This window comes from Scleropages formosus, chromosome 8, assembly GCF_900964775.1.
Source record: "Scleropages formosus chromosome 8, fSclFor1.1, whole genome shotgun sequence".
In the NCBI taxonomy this organism is placed as follows: domain Eukaryota; kingdom Metazoa; phylum Chordata; class Actinopteri; order Osteoglossiformes; family Osteoglossidae; genus Scleropages; species Scleropages formosus.
Window position 1 is genome coordinate 134,283 of NC_041813.1, and position 21,636 is coordinate 155,918.

Genomic DNA, 21,636 nt, shown 5'->3' on the forward strand with positions numbered 1-21,636 from the left:
TGCTGTAAGGCACAACATACATAATTTGTCGCCACTGAATCTGTTGAATCTTTGAGATTTTCTTTTATGAAAAGTAATTAAACATTTTTCCACTAAAATGCTACTTAAAACTATAAGAAAACTAAACTGATACGGGCCACCTGCCTTCGGCCTACCCTTGTTTGTTGAAATGTATTTGTTTATTTGTATGGAAGCTGGTAATAATGACGATTTTAATTAGTTTCCACTCAGTGTCAATGCCAGGCATCGAAAACTCAAGGCAGGCAGATACCCGAGTGAACAGTAACGTACACATGTTGGAGGCCTCTCCAAAACATAGTTTCTATCCTGCAAAAAATTTTCATTGAATGAAAAAAAAGAGGAAAAGAAAAAAAGTAAATGGGACCTTTTGTAGATTTGGTGTTTTTATTTTTCAAAACTAGTGGATCAAATGGGGGCCATGAAATATCTGTCCAGTTCTGGACTTTCTACTGCAAAATATGTTATGGACTTAAAAAAATGGATTAGTGCCAGTTAGATTTGTGAAAATTCTGCTGACCTTCCAGACAACAAAACAGGCTTCCTTGCCAATAGAGAATTCAGTGTCTTTCCCAAAACTGGACTCCAGACATACTGAGTTTCCTGATTTGCTCTATATGCTCTTTAAACTGCCTTTACGTATAAAATTTGGACTTTTAAAAATAGTGACTAAGATGATGTGTAGCCTCGGTTATATGTAGAATGATAAATACATGAGAGCAGCACACGGACTGACTGACTTTAAAGAAGAATATTCTGCGATGAATGTAATAAATGAATCGCCTCTGATGGAGAGGTGACCTGAAGCAGAAAAAGAAAGAGAAACACATTGATGTGTCATCGCTGAAAACGCAGCGAAACGGATCCGTCTCTGAAATAATCATGTGACAATTTTGAAAAAGACTCGACGCATTTATTGATGATGCGAACTTTGCTTTTTGAAATGAACACTTTCACATTATTATGTACATTATTTACCATGACCTTACAGTCCGCGGTGTATTTTCAACAAAGACACGACACACACACACACACACACGAAGTGCCCGTTTTCTTTGGGCAACGCGCGCGCCTATAGTACAGTACAGTACAGTACAGTACAGTAGAATAGAGTAGAGCAGAGCAGAGTACTTTGAGTGTACAAAATAGACCCAGGCTGGCGGTGAGTAGGAAGGAGCCCCTCGGAATCAGTCTGAGTGTGTCACTATTTGCTGCCACAGGCCACCAGTGTCCTTTCCTGCTGTAAATGTATAAAAATGTCACAATATAAGGAAGTTGGAAGAGAAGAGAAGAGAAGAGAAGAGAAGAGAAGGAGCGCAAAACGCCGCGCAGCCTTTTCCCGCGCGAGCGACTCCTACCAGTTCGTGGAGGTTCATAAAGGTCTCAAACCGAGGGAAATCACTGCACCCGGACAGTGTGTGTGTGTCCGATGATGTCGTTTCAAAGTTGTTCCACGATGTTGAAGGCGGTGGAAACAAGTGCGAGTCAAAGCACTTGTGCGCGTGAAGGCGACACTTGTCGTGCGCGTGCGCACAAATAATGTAAATAAATATAAAAAGAGATGAATAAACGCGTGAAAAATGCTTCCAAAAGTACAGGACAGGTTGCAAGATTTGATTTCTCGGGACCAGTGTGTGGCTCTGCCATCAATTTTTGTGGTACGAACTGAAGTTCGACACATGTTCATGTTGTGCACAACTGCAGTACTTCGGTTACAAATGATCACTATATATATAGTATACTATAGCATAAATAATAATGTTGCAGGTGATATATGAGTGAAATATTTCAGTGAATCACTTTCCCCCACTGAACTGCATCCATGCTGCTGCTGTTAGGTGTGTATAATAAAGTTTAGGGTTAGCATGTGAATTCAAGTATCGCTCCTATCGTTCGTTACTCGTCACTGTGTGTGTCGGCAGGTGATCATCTCACATCCAGCTGAAGGTCTGATGGAGCACAAAGTTTCTGCTCGTTTCACACATTCTGTACAAGTCATCTATAAAGAGCTGCAGCTTTTATTGAACTGACAAGCATTTCACTGGGGTTTCAATATAATGCACTTAAACATATTGCTGAACGATGATGGGTCTGTGCGTGTGTGTGTGTGTGTGTGTGTGTGTGTGAGAAAGAGAGCGAGAGAGAGAGAGAGAGAGAGAGAGAGAAAAACTCTGTGTACTTGACATGAATAAAAGGGTTAAAAACACACTCTGTATTGCATCTGTCAGCAGCCTGTATGTAAAATAGTCGTGACACAGTATAACCCTGAAATGTTCACTTCAGTGCTGGGACTCCACTTCTGCAATGGGGTGGGTGTCGGGGGGGCTACATGATGTTTACTGCGGCTAAATAAGCTACTTTGTACGTTTTTGTGAACGTTACACGTGTTTGGCCAAAAAGGTCCTTTTGTATTTTCTTTACGAATCATTGCAATTGACTGTGAGAAATTTCGTGTACAAGTAAAACGTGATCGAGTTTTCTTTGCAAATCAGTTCCACGATATTAAAATAAGGCCGACTGAAACAAAACGTGTTGCGGAAAAAATATTTCTTAGTCGTTAAGTAAGGATTTATAGGGGAACATGTCACAATAGGTCTGCTTTGCAAAGGAAAAAAAATGAATTTTAATGCAGCGGGCTAAATGTTCAAAGAAGCGTCACATTAAATATCATGCTCTGACAGTCGCTGTTAATTGTGTTAAAACCCAGTCTCTTACATTTGAATAAATAAATATTGTAAAGCAAATCTTCTTGAAAACGATTACGCTGCAGTAACTTTTTAAAATATTAACTATCCCACCTATGCTTTCCTATAAGGCTCCTACAAAAAATCAAAATCTCCCTAAATATGCGTGTGTATAACCTATTAAATGTCTGTTTACTCTAGAACTTTCTGCTTTTACTGGAACAATTGAACTCTGATTTTTCTCATTCTGTTCACTTCAGATGCTTTAATGGACCACAATTCAGTGGATTTAACACAAGTCCTGCAGTCAGTCGTTTCAAACTTTGTCAAGAGAAAGAAGAACAGTTGTGCGTTACGGGAGGGGGTTCAATGCTCATGATTTGTTTGTTAAAAATTACTAAAAAACAAGAAAAAGTAAGAAGTGGAGTATAGGCAGGAGATCGTGTATTTTCTTGCACAAAACTGATAAAGGTGAATGTTACATGTTTTCCATAATCATTGATAAAGTAACAAGAGTGACTTCATTCTTAACCCTCTTTTCTCGCCAAGAATGACTGCAATGACGCCTAATTTCGGGGACTCGGTCGCTGTTGTGCGTCCGGCCCACGCGGAACAACAGAAATGCCGCTATGAAAGTGCGCGAGCGGCTCATTTGTGCAGGAATGTTGACCCGGTGGCGCGCGGCGAGCGACGGGACTGTAATGAGCTGCGGGCACGCGCACTTTCCGCGCGCAGCGCTGCACACTTTCCACGCACAACACGCTACACCACACGTCCGCGCGGACTACACGAGACGTCCACGGGAAGCCGCTAGAGCGCCGCTCTTCGCAAATGTCACCGAAGCAAAAAAATGTCCTTGTAGGCAACCGCTTTCTCAAGCCAATTAAGATCATTTACTTTAATTTGGGCTTCTAAATAATTTAATGTACAAAAAATTCCTTCTTCTGTATGTTATTATAACATTTATAATAAATGTCTTTTTTAAAATTGCTAACTATACAGTTGCCCGTGTTCATCATTCTGTGTTGAGGCGCAGTGAACGGCCTGGATCAAGAATGAGAAACATTTGCAACAAATAGCTCCTCTTATCCAATTAAAACAAATCCACAATAATGTGGTAAATAATTGGTTATAAAATAAAGCACCCTAATAAATAGTAAATTACTTTCTGGATTTATTTATGAAGCAGAAGGAAGCAAAGGTCAGTTTAAAGTTGTCAACACTTTTAGTTGAGAATTTTTTTTTAATTATATATTATAAACAAAAAAACGAAAAAATCTTAGAGTGTCTTTCGTGACTTTTCTGAAACTGAAAGGTGAAGCTCAAAATTCGGCGAAAACGTTTATAGTGCTTTACATTAGTGTACTCGTTACACTAGTGTACTCCTAGGGCACGTTAGTGTACTCCTTACACTAGTGTACTTCTGGGGCACATTAGTGTACTCTGTCCACTGGTGTACTTTTTACACTAGTGTACTCCTAGGGCACATAGTGTACTCCTTACACTAGTGTACTCCTAGGGCACGTTAATGTGCTCCTTACACTAGCTAGTGTACTCCTTACACTAGTGTACTTCTAGGGCACATTAGTGTACTCTGTCCACTGGTGTACTTTTTACACTAGTGTACTCCTAGGGCACATAGTGTACTCCTTACACTAGTGTACTTTTAGGGCACATGAAGCGTTACAAAGAAACAAGACACAAGAGACAGGAGCCGAGTGATGAGGGCGACAAACGGAAAGAGCGGCGGTGCGAACAACCATATAAGAGACACTTTGGAAGTGGGGTCTCCACACTCTACCATGTCGAGTGTATCTCGCCACTCTTTCTTTGTGTTTCTCCCACTGTGACTCTCTCTCACGCGCACACACACACACACACACACACACACACACACACAGTTTCGTTGCCCTTCGGCACTGCACACGCACTGTTGGCAATGTGTTTGTCTCTCATGGCAGCGCTGTTTAAATCGGTGCTGCAGTGAAACCAGGCAGGTTCTTCATCTGCTGCACGCCGGTGCTGCATTCCGACGGTTTCTTTTCGGTATCTCTCGGTCATGGATTCGTTTGTTTAAAATGCACTCCTAGCTTTTGACAGACTTCACTAAAAGCCAACTAGCTTTTGAGAAAATCAAGTTACTGCAGTGTAACGTCTCTTGCACTCAGCACACAACACACACTTGTATGATGAGATAGTTGAGCTTGTCCAACACACACTGGTTACCGCGCACTGCTGGTTTGGGGACCAGAAGCAGCGCTCGGATGGAATGAAGCTGCGAAAAGGGACCGGGCTGTTACCCGTCGCGTCGGGGAAAAGTCAGTGAGTCTCGTTTTTAGCTTTACTTTGGTGGCCGAAACCAGGATTCTTTTTCACGGCGCAAAACAAAACGCGCATCTGCGGACACGGGGGAACAATTTTACTTTATCACTTCTTCTCATGTAATTCCTCGAGCTTTTCAATCACTTGTCCGACAAACAATTTAAAAGTCCTGCTCTCTGCTGCAGTCCGTCTGACCACAAACACGCGTGAAATGTATTGTTTTCCTACCGCTCTGTGCATTTTGTGCCCTGAAATGATTCGGATTTCATGGGCAGTGAACATTTAAATTAGATTCAGACTGCATATAGTAATGATAAATATGCGATATTGCCATTTGGATACTAATAATAATTAAAAAGCGGTAAGTTAGAAAATGCTCCACAAGCTTTGTTTGGAGACAACACATAAAGCTAGAAGACAGATACTAGTAAAAAGTAAAACACCCGGTCATTATAGACACACAACTGCACATTTCAACACGAGAGCAATGTGCGTCACTTAGAAGATGTTTTAAAATCAAGTAAATGATCCAAAGCGTATTGTTCTCTCCACATCATCATCATCATCATGTAGCCTACATGATTATAGTTGTGCTGAATCAGCTGCTCTGCAACTGCTCAACCTGCAAAAACATAATTTTAGTGTAGGCTGAGCAATGTAATGACTGATTGCTGAATAATAGAATCTTATGAGCTGCAGGACAAACAAACACAGACGAGAATATAGTGTGTATCTAATAAGCCTCTTTTCCATCGCTCCGGCCAATAGAAACAGAGAAGCCTTCAACCCTAAATTAATCTCAAAACCATCGGAGAAAATGAAAACACGGAGAGAGCGAGTCGTGCTTTAAACTGCGAGGGGTTGGGTGACATTACAGCATAAAATAAAACAGAATTGTTCTTTAAGTTATGAAATGGTTTGACGCGTCCTTAAGAGCAACACCGAAAAAGGAAATGTAGCAAGAATAACGCACAAATTGATAGGCGCATGATATGCAGAAGCAGAAGTAAATTTCAAAACGTCAATATGGCAAATGAAAAGTTCCATCATGATCCTCTTAAAGACACATCCTTAAAACGAGAGCGCCTGTCCTGTCCATGATCCGCACTGTACAGTAGTAGATGCGCACAAAGTAAACCTTGTACCTCGTGCCTTGTGCCTTGTGCCTTTCTACTGGCTCGGGCCGGTATGTAAATGGCAGTTTGGAGCTGTGGAGCTGCGGAGCTTTGGAGCTTTGGAGCTTTGGAGGTTTGGTTCTGAACGAATCCGTTCCGTTTCGCTCGAATCCGCCTCTCCGCGCTCTTTCCTTTTGACGCACTTAAAGAGTCTCCCCTCCACCTTAAGGCGAGCAGCAGCGACCAATCACCAGGCCATTACAGGCTTCAGAGGAAGCTGTTTATGTGACTCCATCGCTAATTAGGGCTCGTGCACTAACAAATCGCGTGCACACACCGGTGAAGAGCCGATCACATCCATGGATTGTCCGGACCAGGCGACTACCTTTGTATAGATTTGTGTGCGCGCCTTTTTTTTAGAGCTTTATTTTTGTATACCTTTTCTTTTCTTTTCTTTTTTGCCCGACTTGTTCAAAATTGCAGGCAAACTTTCAGCCTCTCGTCTCGTGTGTGGACTACTTCTAGCACCAAAAGCAGCTTGCTTACATCGATTTGACTTGAGCTGGGGGGGGATTTTGGACTGCTAAACCATGTTTCAACCCACACCGAAAAGGTGTTTTACCATCGAATCGTTGGTGGCGAAGGATAATCCGCAGCCGGCGTCCAGGTCCGAGGAGCCCATCCGACCGGCGGCGCTCAGCTATGCAAATTCCAGCCAGATGAACCCGTTTCTCAACGGCTTTCACTCGGGCGGCAGGGGCGTCTACTCGAACCCGGACTTGGTGTTCGCCGAGGCGGTGTCGCACCCGCCCAACTCGGCCGTCCCGGTCCACTCTGTCCCCCCGCCGCATGCGCTGGCTGCCCACCCGCTGCCCTCCTCGCACAGTCCGCACCCTCTGTTTGCCAGTCAGCAAAGAGACCCTTCAACTTTCTACCCTTGGCTAATTCACAGATATAGGTATCTGGGACACAGATTCCAAGGTATGTCTGCGTTGGGTTATTATTATTATTATTATTATTATTATTATTGTTATTATTATTATGTTTTTTCTTTAATGTCTCTAGCTGATCCGAATGTTAACGAAATAACTTGATTTTATACAATATGAACTGTATAAAATGTAGGTAGGAATCAAAACATGAATCAAATTGAGAAAACGGTTTATCAAATGCAATATATGGCTAAAAGTAAACTGGAAAAAAAATACATTTATGTGGCATTGAACTGTAACTTCTGTCTTTCATGACATGTATTTATATTATATTTTTTAAGACAATATACTGAAACTCTATTGAAATAGCGTCAGTTTTGATTTATTCCATCAAATTTCATTATTCGTTTTTTTTTTTTTTATTTTAAATATATTTTACCAAGAAACTACAGTGTTCATGGCTGTTTCTCATTTAAAAACATCCCGAGAGAAAGGCCTAGGCACGGCAGTGTTAAGAGAAACGATCCAGGGGTTGAGTCGTATTAAGTAAAATAAAAAATATTCATCATTATCACTTTCGCACCACGATGTAGTGATACAGCCTTCGCAAACACCATTATAGGATATATGTTTCGATAAAGAATTAAGTTTTTATTTTAAATCATAATTTTAATTTTCATCTTAGTACGTTCCTGCTTACTCGATTTTGCTGCTTTTATGATGCGCCTGTTAAGCATTTTTAAAATAACGTAGTTATTAAGGATTCTGGAATTTTATTGTTAGAGTTAAGATTTTTGTTTTGTAAACCCTGAAAATAATAACACAGGTTTTATAATAATAATAATAATAATAATAATAATAATAATAATAATATAACCGTTTTGGTAAATAAATTCAGCGCATTATAGTTCCATACGTGTTATTTTTTTCTATCATATATAAGGAAATAATCTGATTTTAGTATTAAATTATTTTCCGAAAATAACAAGTGTAATGTTAAAACCGTTCTAATTCCTGTGAATATATTGTTTTCTACTTGTTATTTTCTTTACGGTGCGCCTATACTATACGTACTGTCCATGTAGGCTTTTTTATTGCTTATTGTTCTATTCATTTTAACTAGTAGTATACGAAATGGGAAGGGGAAACGCGCACAAATAACTAATAATAAGAGTCGATTTTTATGTAAAGAATTGGGCACTGCGCTGGACTGATGACAAGTCAGTGTGTGATGAGTTTGAAAAGAACTTTGTTGTTGGGCGCTGCCGGGGAAGGAAAAGACGGAGAAGTTTTAATTGTGCTCTTTCTCCTTCCTTACTGTGTGTTGTGTGCAGGCAACGAAACGAGCCCGGAAAGCTTTCTTTTACACAACGCACTGGCCAGAAAGCCCAAAAGAATACGGACTGCGTTCTCCCCCTCGCAGCTGCTGCGGCTCGAACACGCTTTCGAAAAAAACCATTACGTTGTTGGAGCGGAGCGCAAACAGCTCGCACACAGCCTTAGCCTCACAGAAACTCAGGTAAGGAGCGCGCCTTCGTCGCCACGCACACGGAAGACCGCGCGCGCACATCGACGTGAGGCAGAAAGGTGATGGTGTGACGATTGGGATACGTGTGATGCGCGCGCGGTGTGATCGCGCGGGGCCACAGGACAAGCGCGCAACCGCGACAAGGCGTCCCGTTGCTTTGGAAATGGCACAATGAGAAGGGGCTTCACGTGTTGGGGCTTCTGCGCTCCTTGGGCTCCACGGATCCTCCGAGTAGAGGAGCAGAAAATACATTAATTGGCTGTACTCTGCCAGTATAATTTAGGCTGCACCCACACAGCACACGAGTGCACATGCAAATGAGTAAAAGCCAGAGTGTTTTTTACTCTCACTCCCGGCTTGGAGAGTCACTGAGGCGCCTTACAGTTATTTCACACTGTAAAGGTCAGATCACTAACAGTGATGTGGGAAATGCGGGAACTGACGGGTTTAAAAGCACATTAAGTCCATTTAGTGACAAACGCACCAGGAGTGTTGACATGTTGACAATATTTTAAATTAAGACTAATTTTATTTTACAACAATATGGCTCTTCGAATTTGCTGGTTAATGGGAGGAGGAGCTCTTGGATGAGAAATGTAATCTGTCTTTAGTTCAACTCATTTCTTCTGATCCCATTTTTACCCCCGTTTTGGTAATCGTACATTTATGACTCGTTTTCTTCATTTTTAAAGAGGGTCCAGCACTAAAAATGGAGCTATAGCGCTTTAAGAGGTCCTTCAAAGCGAGCCAGGTTCAGATTTCCCCAGCAATTCTCCAGACGCCACTTTTGTCTCCTCTGTATGGGCTGCTCAGGGCCTTCTTTCTTTCTGTAGCCCGTTAATTTTTTTTCCCCATTTATTTATTTGTTTATTTAAATATTTAAGTACGTCCCCTGGGGAAGTGCAACTAGGGCTGCAGAAACAAACCAGCGTCCCTTCTTTTCCAGCAGTCAACGTCTCGGTTTTTAATTAGTATTACAGCCTCGTGCGTGATGGCTGATGAATTATAGCGGACAAGTTAAAACGGTGCCGGATGTAGGCCTATTACCTATAGGGGGAAAAGAACAAAATCACTCCATAATGTGATAAAATATGTAAATTAACTACACAAGTTGTCAGATAACAGAAATGCATATTTAATGAAATGATTAGTGTATTTATACAATGACAATATATCTTAAAGTGATTTACTATTTACCACTTGCAAGTGATGCTTGTAAACTACTAGGGGGGTGAACGGATTTCTGGCTTTGTGGGAAACGCCAGTGAGGAGCGGTAGGTAACGTTACGCTCAGCTCTATGGTTCTGTGCACAACAGAGGCAGGCTGCCATCAATCATTGTTTTGCCTCCCCTCTTCTGCCTCAAATTATTGGCGTTTGCTGCTAAAAAATAAGAGAGGCAACGTTGTGCTGATAAAAGTCATTGACCCCTGAAGGCCGTGACACACACTGATACACGGATACTTAAGATCTTAGACGCACTTCTAAAGGTCAAGAGCAATTATGTCTTATTGATTTACTTTTGGTGATCCGCATGAAGAATGTGTATTGAAAGAAACGGCATCTTCTCCAGTACAAGGTCAAAGTCCTGGCCGCAGTGCGGTACAGTACCGTGTTTACTGCGATCCCTTTCGGCTCAGTAAAAGCCACGAGAACAGCTGTTTTGACTGTATTTTGTGTCCGTAGCTGTGACGCTTCTCGAGCTCTCCGGACAAACTAGACTAGCAGCTCACTAGGGTGAACACTGGCTGGAAACTTGAACATCGCTCTTTGGGTACAGTGATGCTGTTCATTTCTACGTCGGAGCTCAAATTATCCATAAATATACTTAGACTTTGTTTGAAATCGCTCCTTGGTGACACCGATGTTGCTCGTTTGCTCATAAATTGTAACTAACATTGTACGTCGTCTTTACATTAAATTCATATTTTTTCCCCCAAGCAGCACTAAGACTTATACACAACAAACATAACTTTTCAATCAATGTCTGTAGGAGAAACACGGGGGCTCGTATTTCGGGCACCACATTGATTGCAATTGTGTAATGACAGCGTTTGTCGTCGTCGTTGTTGTTGTTGTTATTGTTATTATTGTTATCACTGTTATTGTAGGACTGCTTTGTAAACGGCTTGAAACAAGTATTTTCTTTTTCAATTTCCATCTTAGGTAAAAGTTTGGTTTCAGAACCGAAGAACCAAATTCAAACGGCAAAAGCTGGAAGAGGAAGGTTCGGACTCGCAGCAGAAAAAGAAGGGAACCCATCACATAAACCGCTGGAGACTCGCCACGAAGCAGGGCAGCCCGGAGGAAATCGACGTCACCTCGGACGATTAAAAGACTGACTTTCTGCTCGCGGGACATCGGAGTGAAGGATGACACTGATAACAATACTGTGTAGCAGAGAGATTGAGGGTAAAAAGACAGTATAACAATGCGATGCGATGCTTTGGAGATTCGGCAGCTGATGGTGAGAGAAGTCCGACCGGTGGTACTGCTGTCACGACCACGGATCTGTCAATCCCATTCAAAAATACCAAGGCAAGTTGATTGACAGATGTCACGTGCAGATACCCACCGCCACACACCCTCTACACGCACCCCTCCCCACCCCCACCCTGCGCACACACGACGGGTTATCTCCGTTAAAAGCACCCACGACAAAAAAAGGAAGGGAAAAAAAAAAAAAAAAAAAAACGAACCCAACGCGTATTGGACATTTGCACTTATAAGACATTCTAAATATAACGTTCCACTCAAGATACCAAAACACACAACTTTTTTTCTACAACCTGAATTGCATGGCGGACAAACTAATTTTTGATAGTTGTTTACTTTGACCCTATTCGAAAGTACTTTGGTTTCCACTCTATTTTCAAATCTTCTCAGAGATGTTGTGTGCTTCTTCATTTTTTACTACAGTGTGCAGTCTGAACGTTTGACTTCTCGTGTTAAAGTGATTGTGAAAAACAATATGAAGTAGCAGTGCTGCGTTGTTTTTTAACGAGACAGACGAAATGAATTTGAAAAAAAAACTTTATAAAAGTTTGCTATACCAGAGACAGAGTACTTTTAAAAAAGTATATAGGACACTCCTTTAATCTAAAGCTTTACCATGTCTCCGAAACATTGGTCCGAACATTGTACACATCTCGTGCTCCTCTAAACGCTGCCAAGAAGGACTAACGATAATAATAATAATATTAATAAATAATAATAATAATAATAATAATGACTATAATTATTCTCGGCCGTATGGGCAACAACATTTCAAGCACTGAAGCGTATTCCATGTATAGAGGTACTAAAAGTTAATTAATGTTTCTGTTAAACCCTCTTTTACCAGAATGTAAATAGTTTGTGTTTGTGTTAAGTTTGCTACAATTTTAACACAAAATATACTTCCAAGAAGTATGTCATTGTCAATATTTTGTGAATAAAGTTTTATCAGTATGCTGCTCAGAGTAAAATCGACGGAGTTTTATTTTAAAATATAAAATCAAATTTGAAGTTGGGCAACTTCACGAATATGCACTGAGAGATCAGCTATAATAATAGCTTATTGCCGCCCCACCCCCCCAGCCCCCCCCCCCTTTCAGAGACCTGGTTGCAATAAAACGCATACGAGGCAGAGATAACTGCATCCAGTTTAGTGTGTTCCTGCTTCTGGGATGTGGTTATTATGTGCTTATTCCGATTCAAACGCATAACGTGCGGCCAGGCGTGCGTTAAAATATTTTATAGTAACATAATTAAACATAAAGAAGATGGAAGAAAGCCACGGAAATATGGCAAAAGTGGAAGTGAATGTAGTAATTATTATAGTGAAATAGTTAATAAGTAACATATAAAGAAATGTTGTTACCACCTCTAAAAAAGCTCAGTTTTCTGGGGCAAGTGCTTGTTTTTTCATGCTTCATTTGCCTCTTAGCCTGATAGACGGCATTAATCAGTTTTATTTCCATTGATAGCAAAGCAGTGTCTGTTCTGTTCAAGATACAAAGAGTCCTACGAGCTTTTGTGAAAGTGCAAATCAGTTTGGGCAATTATCATACGAGTAATATGAAGGGGGAAAGGGGATGCGTTGCCCAGTGGTCCGCTTTAATCTCTTAATCCGTGGATCCAAGGGGGCTTGGTTGGACATAATTTAGTACAATCTGACTACCCCTTACGATGTGATAAGGGAAGGTTGCAATGTGCCGCAAAATAGAGCTTTGTCTGAAGTCTTGTCATCGACCGCAGTGATGCGGATATGCGAGCACGCGCTCGCCCCTTAATTTGATCACAGGCAAAACAAAAGCAAGCCCAATTTCGCTCCATAAAATTAAATATGGACATACTAGCACTTGCACGTAACTGCGTCTCTGTGCGTTCTCCATGCACAAGCGTGCCTGTGTGTGTGTGTGTGTGTGTGTGCGCGCGCAGACAGAAAGAATTACACGTGCAAAATGGTGTAAAATGTGAGTGCCGTAACTGTACGTGTGGTACTTGATTCTCGGTCTGCAGCAGGATACTGTCGGTTCTCGCGCGCTACTGTAGGCCTGCTGCTGTAGAAATATAGTATTTTCGTGCAGTGACACACGCTTGGAGATACACCTTGGACGTTTTACGGAGAAAGGCGTGTAGCTGTTTCCATAATTGTTTCAGCGCTTTCCAAAGGACCTTCTTTTTGGGAAGGGGGCTATACACACAAACTATGGATGGGGAATGTTAAAACGGTCTGTGGACTATAACAGCAATAAAAATCTTCAGAGAATACCATTAGCTTTGAAAAACCCCTAAAAGCTTTATTACAAACCCAGCTTTGAAATACGGGGATTAGAAGGCTGAAAGGGTCCCACAATAGTTAGAAGAAAAGGTTTCATGCTAATGAGGTTAATGCCCTTTGTATCTCAGGACTCCACAACTTCATTACTCCTATCTCGGGCTACACCGAGCGGCTCTGAGCGCGGCAATCCACTCCAGCTTTTCCCTTCCCTGCTTAAAGAAGGATTTGATAGCGGTCCTGTTCAAACTAGATAATTATATCTTTTCAAGTTGGAATTAAGATAAAGAAAGTGCAGTGAAGGCGGTGAGCCTTGATCCGCTGCAAACAAATTTGGCGCACTTTCTCTACTCTCCCTGCCTCAATAGACAAGGCAGGATCCTAATTTGTGTTTAGCTTCCTTTATTAATTTTCTTCCCTCTCGCCAATTAACTGCGTCAGTGTTTGCATCGAAAATCAGGTAACTGGGAAAAAAGTAAAATTGAACAACTTTTCGTCGGTGCTATTAAAACACAATACTTTGGAGACGCACCCGAACAAACAGACGCTTTCCGGAGGAGTCATATTTAAAGGGCAGTAATTTAGGCAACGAATCATAACAGCGGAATTCCAGCAGTGCGCTTTTGTTCGAGCGAATGTCCGAATAGCGGCATCGCCGGAATGTGAAAAGCAGAGCAAACGAAGCAAACATGCAGATAATCCTCGTTCTAAAGTAAATGCGGGTTTGAACACCACACCGTCCTTTAAGTAAGATGGCTATCATGAAAACTTTTTTTTTTTTTTTTTTTTTAATTTTTTTAATGAAGTATGTATGTACACGGCATCGTTAGCGCAGCTTATTATATTCCATCGTTGCTTGGGAAATAATCTTAGTAGTGTATTTGAATTTTTGCTTATTCCGTGAAATTAAATGACGTGAAAATGTCTTCGCCACAGAATGTGTCATTTAATAAAGGTGCCGAAATACCTCGCATCCACTTTCAGAAAACCCCGTCGTCGGTTAAGCTATATAAAAATATATGGCCTGCTGGCACCTCACATTTCCTTCTAGTTCATCACTTGTAAAGTGAGCGTAGAACCCACAAATATCCGTCCGGTTAGTTCTTTAAACTATCATGCTGTGCTCTGAAAAAGGACTATTGATAATTCTGTGACCCACGTTGTCACCCCGCGCAGTGTAATACCTTGTCCGCGAGGGATGTAAGATGGATCAGGATAAAATGATTTAACAACGCCACGCGCCTCTTTAAGGAGAAATCTCCAGAAATCGGGCTCTCGCACTTCTTCTCGCTGTACACATCACGTGCATATGTACATTATTTGTACAAGCGCTTTAAAATAGCGAGAAGCAAAACTTCTATAAATAAGCGTAATGTGCCCGAGCACTTGGTTTGGCAGCGCACAGGCTGAGGAATCGCCCTTTATTAGAAGCGCACAAGCCATCAAATAACCTTAGTGACACCCAAACGCTAATCTACACATTAGTAGCTTTAATTATATCCACGGATTCCGCAGATTAACACTGCGTGGGCAGAGAATTTCTCAATGCATCTTTATGGAGTTGAAATTTTAATTTGTCTCTCAAAACAGCCATTTTACCCGAGTTCTGCATATTCCAGTGGCACTCTCCGTATATCATTAGCACGTTTTAATTCTTCTAAAATCTCCCTCTTAACCAAGTAGCCCATTCAGGGCAAGCAGTAGTGTAATATTTACAAGACGCTTTATAAGGCTGAGATAAAACCCAAAATGTACTCGAAGACAGGGAGGCGAACCTCAGGGAAAGGATGCTGGTCTTTAGGAAGGAGTGTTATGATCGGATGACTTGACTGAAACACACATTATAATTAATGTAAGGGTTGCCAGTGGATGGACTGACGTAGCACATCTGAGATGTTTGATACTTAATATAATGTAGACGATGACTGATCTGATAGTGCTGTGTAGCACCAAAAATACAAACGCGGGCGATTCCGATATTAACGAGTCAAAGTGGGGCGGGAAACAAAAACTAAAAAAAAAAAAAAAGCGCGCTGCAGTTCAAGTGAACCAAGGTCTCTGTCTGAGACACTCGAACCCTTTTTATTTTCAGTGCTCTCCCAGCTCATGATTCTTTCCCAATACATTTCAAACTAAGGCAGTATTTCCTTCCTGTAAAGTGCGCACACTTGCATGTAAAGATGTACTAAATCCAGGACATAACACACGGACGGAACAATTAAGCAAGATCTTTTGCTCAATATTTATAGATCTTTTAAAAAGTCATCTGGACGTGGCAGAACCTGACGTCAGTACAACTTTAATCGAACCCGTTTCGCAAATTGCTTCTGAAACTGATCCCTGAAACGAGAGAACAAACCCTACACAATTCCCATGGCCTTGACATAAGGTACAGCGATAAATATACACCGCTAATGAGCAATTACCATATAATCACTCTCCAAATAGCTTACATAATGATGAATTAAGCGTTCTAGTGTCTCCAGATTGAGTTTCTCGCTTTGTGTATTATTTACGAAGCTGGGACTTTTTAAAGGGACATAATAGGAATAAACCGCGTATGTGATTTGAGTATTTCTGCAGTTTGGTCAAATGATACTCGATGGAGCATAACCCCGCATCATTAATGTACCTTTAAAAGTGTGACCATTTCATATAACACAAAAACATCTGCTGGCCCAAGCCAATGCAATGTCCGTTTTCACATAATTTGTCACTCTTACGATTAAACATGATTGGACTAATAAAAAGCGACTCATAAACACGCAGTGGCCTCCTGCTCCTACCTGCAGGAACACGGCGCTTCCCTCCTCGCCTCCTGTGCGCGGGCTGCCCCCCTCCGGAACCTCCACCCTCCCCACCCTATTTTCTCTCATTTTTCTACCACTACGCTCGTGCACACATTCATAATTAAAGCATGCTACACGCGCCTGTTAATTTTGTCTTGTAAAGTTTACATGCGTGTGAATTTCGGGAAGCTAAAATGTACATGTATAATAAGAGATGTATGGATGAATTATGCTTTCTCCTCTTTAATGGGTTTTTCCGAAAACGCGCTCTGTCACATAACTGATTTATATTTCACAGAAGCCATTTGCTGATAACTACACAGTATGTAGGTTAACGGTATAGTGTCTGAGAGCGAATTTTTAGAAGAAAAACATGTACGAATATAAACAGTACATGATGATGGTAATTATGACCCGCGAGCTAAATAAGTAGCAGTGTCTCGTTTCAGGAATTTACAGTAATAATTGTCACATTGTAAAGGCGCGTCGACGAATTATAGGACACCTGTACACACTACGTCCTCGTTTCATTAATCAAGATTCTTCCTATTTCACGTTTACATTAACGCTCGGTAACAGACACGCAACTTAATGCGCTTTTTGGTGCTCAGCGCAGTACATGCTAGCGTTTCTTATTCTAATATTGGTGCCATTTACCATTTTTATCGCGTTAAAAAGGTTCGTTTCCAATTCCGGACAGGCCACAGGGCTCACAGCTTTAACATAACGAGGAAACGTTGCGCTGGGGAAATGATTGAATTGAATGTGGACGACATTTTGCAGTTTTTTCACAATTTAACGTCTAAATGTCATCGCTCCTACGACCTCAAGTCTAAGGGAAGTATTAAATACAGACAGATTCGCCCTGAAGTGAAGGATTTACAAGGAAACTGAAATATTTAATTTAGCTTTATCAATCAATGAAACTGTATTCTCCTGCGACAATGAATGATGAAGCCATACATACACACTGCTGCGGAATCCGCGTGACGATAAAATGCAAAGGAATTATTTGTATGTGATAACGTTACATTATTCCCAATAATCGCATTTTGACATTACCTAAACGTTACGTATATGGCTCTTCAGATAAACAAAATGTAAACCCTCGGAAGCAGGCCCACTCGAAACAGACAATAATCATTAATAAACATTACAATTTAATTAAAAATAATATCATCCCATTTCCTTCTCGGTAAACACGCGTACACCTGCACGCGGAAACACTTGAGACGCAGCCTGGATACAAACACTGAGAGCCGATAATCGCTCGTTTGGGATACGTCGTTCTCCATATGAAAGCATACCCCCGCATTCCGTGCATTGCTTACACTCACATTTAGGACATTTAATGTGCACAAAAGAGAAAATTAAAGCGCTTATGCTAAGCGTTCGGTGCAGCTGAAGTCGAGCGCCGAAAGAGCCCTTCCACTTGTCTCTGGAATCAGTGATGGAGCGCGACTGCTTTGTAAGAAAGCCTTAAAATCACACAATCTATTCGTTCCCGCTCCTTAGCTGTCTGCTTTTAGCCATCCATTTATATGCATGTTTAAAAGTGAAGGGTGGGCGGACGGACGGACACATTCGAGGTGATGCAGTGCGTGCAGCTGCTGGGCGAGCGGCTCCGGCTCCGGCTCCGGCTCCTGCCAGCTGGGGAGCCGTCGCCGTGCAGTGAAAAGTGAGCAACAGTCATGGACTATGTGCGTAACGGCACCTTGACAAGCTTCTCTTTCATGGAAGAGCAAACATTGACTCAAACGTTGAGCTTGATCACCGGAGAGGCGTTAAAAACTCTCCGTTGTGCAGAAGAGCGCGAGTTCCAGCGCGCAGTTTTCATTCTTACAAGTTGCCGTGAGCGCGGTCATCAGCAGCGATCATTAGTGAGGCATGAGGAGCAGTACTGTACTCTACTCTACCCTACTCTACTCTGCTGTGCTGTACTGTGTAGAAAACAGCGGGAAAGAATTAATCGATTCATTAAACCGAGGTGTGCGGGTGTCAGTGATCATCAAGAGGTCAGTACTGTGTATCATGTATGTGGCCCTCTGCTCCACTGCGGGACTGAAGGGTTTGGCGGCTTCCCTGTGTTCTCACTGTCTTCGCGTGGCTTTTCTGCCGCTCCCCCCCGCCCGGTTTCACCCCCCACACTCTTAAGACGTGCTGCTCAAGTGAATTTGGGATTCGAAATGGCCCTCAGAGTGTAAGTACGACGTCCTGGCGCCCCGGCAATGGTGTACCTGGCCTTGTGATCTCTGCTGCTCGGGATTACTGCATGACTGTAGTCCACGGCGCCATTCCAGGTGGATAAGTGTATGGTTGGTGTGTAAAAACATAAAGGTGGCCACTGAGAGATTACCAGAAGAACTGTATCTGGCACACGTGCGCTCATAGCACAGGGGCGCAAAAACTTGCGGACGGCATCTGTGTCTTGCTGTATTTCCACTTGGTAACGTGCTTTTCACCACGTCGGACCTCCATAAAAAGTAGAATAGTATTAGAAAGACGATATATTCAAGTCGCACGAGCAAATATGAAAGCAGGCGCTTGTGTGTAATTAAACAATGAGCAGTGAAGTTTTCCTGGGGTACGCGGCCCGGCGTAAAGTCTTACCATTCGGTAGGATGTAAAAAGTTCTCAGACGTTTATTAAACTCCGTTTTCAGTAAAAAGAATAAATGAAATTGTACATATGGACAAAATCAGGCGCGCTTGTCTATTCGGGACAGTATATGACCATAATTGCGACGTAGGAAAATTAATACTATAGCTAAATTTGTGACTGATCCAATACTGATGATGGATATCGCAAGATTCGTGAAAGCACGCTAAAATAAAGTGAAACAAACGATATTTCAACACACAAATATTTAATTTTCCATTATTCTTTCAACCAGTGATGACTGAAAAATCAGATCAGTTCACTTTATTGTCACTTCAACATAACCCCACGTGTAGAGGTGGTGAAAATGTTTGGTGCGTTTTCCGCAGCTGCGCAGCATAAGTTACAAACTGTTACAAATACAGACCACAAATATACACACATTCTACTACAAAACTCCTGTACAGTACAGTACTCACATAATAAAATAAACGCAATATACATGTAGGACTCAATGTACGGATAAAATGCAACACACGTAATATGCGATACACATTATACAACACACAGTGCGGAAGGATTACAAAGTAAAAATAAAACACACACTAAACATATACAGATACATGATAGTACTAAACAGTGAACACGAGAGATATAACTGAAATAAATGCCGTATATGGCTGTAAGATGCCTTTAATGTTTAAGTAAACAGCGAAAGAAACGGTTGTTGAAAATGTGTAACACTTGTTCTTTTATATATGATAGTATGTTATATTTTGTGTTGACATGTAGTGTTATTTTTCTCAAAACATTAATATATATGCTGCAAGTATACGTCGACCCATTTATTATTGTTATTCTTATTCTTCTTCTTATTATTATTATTATTACTACCACCACCATCAATGCTTTTACAAGTTTTACAACTTTTGTTTCACGTCAGCATCAGCAGGGGGGTCTGTTTGAGCACATCCACATTCTCTCATCTGGACTGTGGACAGAGGGACAATGCGGCCCATCAGTGTAGACCTACTGTAGTGTACATGGCGTAACTGCTTTTTCAGGGAAAAAGCTCTATTCACATAGATTTCTAAATATCTCTGTTATTATTCATATTACAGAGTATAATGATGACCTTGCGTTCAACGGCCTGCAAATTGTCTTCACTGGTTGCGCGACCACTTTCGTCGCAGCTGAAGTACGGTAAACATGGTATCTCGCTGCTGTGCCGCACTTTGACAGCTCTCAGCATGACAGAAATAATTAATAAAACACATAAACAGTAGTGGCATCAGGTTCCTCACAAGGAGCAAATACTTGTGAACACGAATGTTTTCGAGAGTTTCTCTGGGTGTTGCGCGATTTTCACTATGAAAGCGGACTGCAGTGTGATCGCGAGTGGAAAAAGCGATCATATTATTGTCAGTGGTGTAGCGCCTTTCTCCTTTTCCTTCTCCTCCTTCTCTTTCTCCTTCTCTTTCTCCATCTCATCCTTCTCCTCTTTCTCTGTCTGTCTCCTTCTCTTTCTCCTTCTTCTTCTCCATCTCATCCTCCTCTTTCTCTTTCTCCTTCTTCTTCTCCATCTCTACGACGGCTGTCCGAGTGTAAACGCGTTGCCACCTGTGGACGGAGGGACGAGCGCGGCTGTGCCCGTGGACCCGCTCCTCTCTCTCTTTCTTTCTTTCTTTCTTTCTTTCTTTCTTTCTTTCTTTCTCTCTCTCTCTCTCACACACACATACACACGTCCTTAGGGTGACACCTGTGCCAATAAACACGCGCGCACCTGCTCCCGCTTTCACACACACTTCCCGCCCTATTAGTGCTTGTGTGTGTGTGTGTGTGTGTGTGTGTGGATTCTCAGTTCTACACACAGCCCCCCCCCCAGTGCTGGGCCTTCTTTTCGGGAATTGATATGTGAGTTCTCGCGTTCTGTGATTGATCGTGTTTGTAATGTACTTAAGTGAAAGCCAAAAAAAGCGATTACGATAAGGTTAAATTTAAATTGTAAAGCGCGCAAGCGTGACGGAAAAAATAAGACTGAAGCCAATATTTATGTAAATGATGTGTCCATACTAAAGATAGGATCTTGCAGTCAGTTATAAAAGGCCATTTTCTAGAGGTAGCTCATACAGAAAAATGGCCTTGGGTCACAGGACACAATTGTCACCTCGTTATTTTTTAGCACTAATACAATAACTTTATGGCTAATACATCTTTACAGGATATTCATTTTAAAGCGGCGGTGAGACGCGATGCTGGATTGAACGCTTTATTACTGTACAAGGAAACAGCGCGCGCCACGCGACGCCTTCATTAATATATTAGTCGTGGCGCAGCCTTTACAAAGTGCGAATCCCCCTTATGGTTTTCTAAGCACTACTTTTTATTGTCTATTAAACATACTTTGGCGACGAGTATTGTATGAATAAAGGTCTGCGGTTCTGCTTAATACTCCCTATTACACGTCAAATTATACTAGACAGTCTACTGAGCCATCAAATTACAATCTGTAATATATATTATATATACAGGGTGTGATATAATTAATTGAATTTGTAAGATGTAATAAAATGCACTTGTCCTCAGAGGCCAATGTAGTAAATATCACATGGAGGCGCTTATCATATTAAACTGGACAGCCCTAAATCTCAGTGTAGCACTTGTACTGCTATTTTATTAACAATAGTTATTTTATGTCATAGACACAAGGAATTACATGTGTGATTTTCTTGTACTTAAAAAAAAAAAAAAAAGCACACTCACTGAACAAGTTCACTGTGTAATAAGTTGACCTTCTTATCCTGTTCATATCTTGTGAGACAATTTTTATAAACATTCTTTACATATGATTTTTTCCTAACAGCTCCCTAAAAGCCAAAACAGCTATCT

At 41.5% G+C, this 21,636-nt stretch overlaps 1 protein-coding gene across 1 annotated transcript; it reads left to right on the forward strand.

The window, feature by feature from the left end:
• The first annotated feature begins 6,729 nt into the window (after positions 1-6,729).
• On the forward strand, positions 6,730-11,397 carry emx2 (empty spiracles homeobox 2). Its single transcript, XM_018738053.2, has 3 exons — positions 6,730-7,120; positions 8,406-8,590; positions 10,765-11,397. Exons 1-3 carry the CDS (start codon positions 6,730-6,732, stop codon positions 10,930-10,932), a joined length of 744 nt encoding a protein of 247 aa, XP_018593569.1. The 3' UTR covers positions 10,933-11,397.
• Positions 11,398-21,636: the final 10,239 nt, after the last annotated feature.

What these genes read in the sequence shown, in the direction of transcription:
- emx2 (XM_018738053.2), top strand. Translation starts at nt 6,730, where the DNA reads ATGTTTCAACCCACACCGAAAAGGTGTTTTACCATCGAATCGTTGGTG. An exon ending in TCTGGGACACAGATTCCAAG is followed by an intron (nt 7,121 to 8,405) that starts GTATGTCTGCGT and finishes TGTTGTGTGCAG; the next exon opens with GCAACGAAACGAGCCCGGAA. An exon ending in TTAGCCTCACAGAAACTCAG is followed by an intron (nt 8,591 to 10,764) that starts GTAAGGAGCGCG and finishes TTTCCATCTTAG; the next exon opens with GTAAAAGTTTGGTTTCAGAA.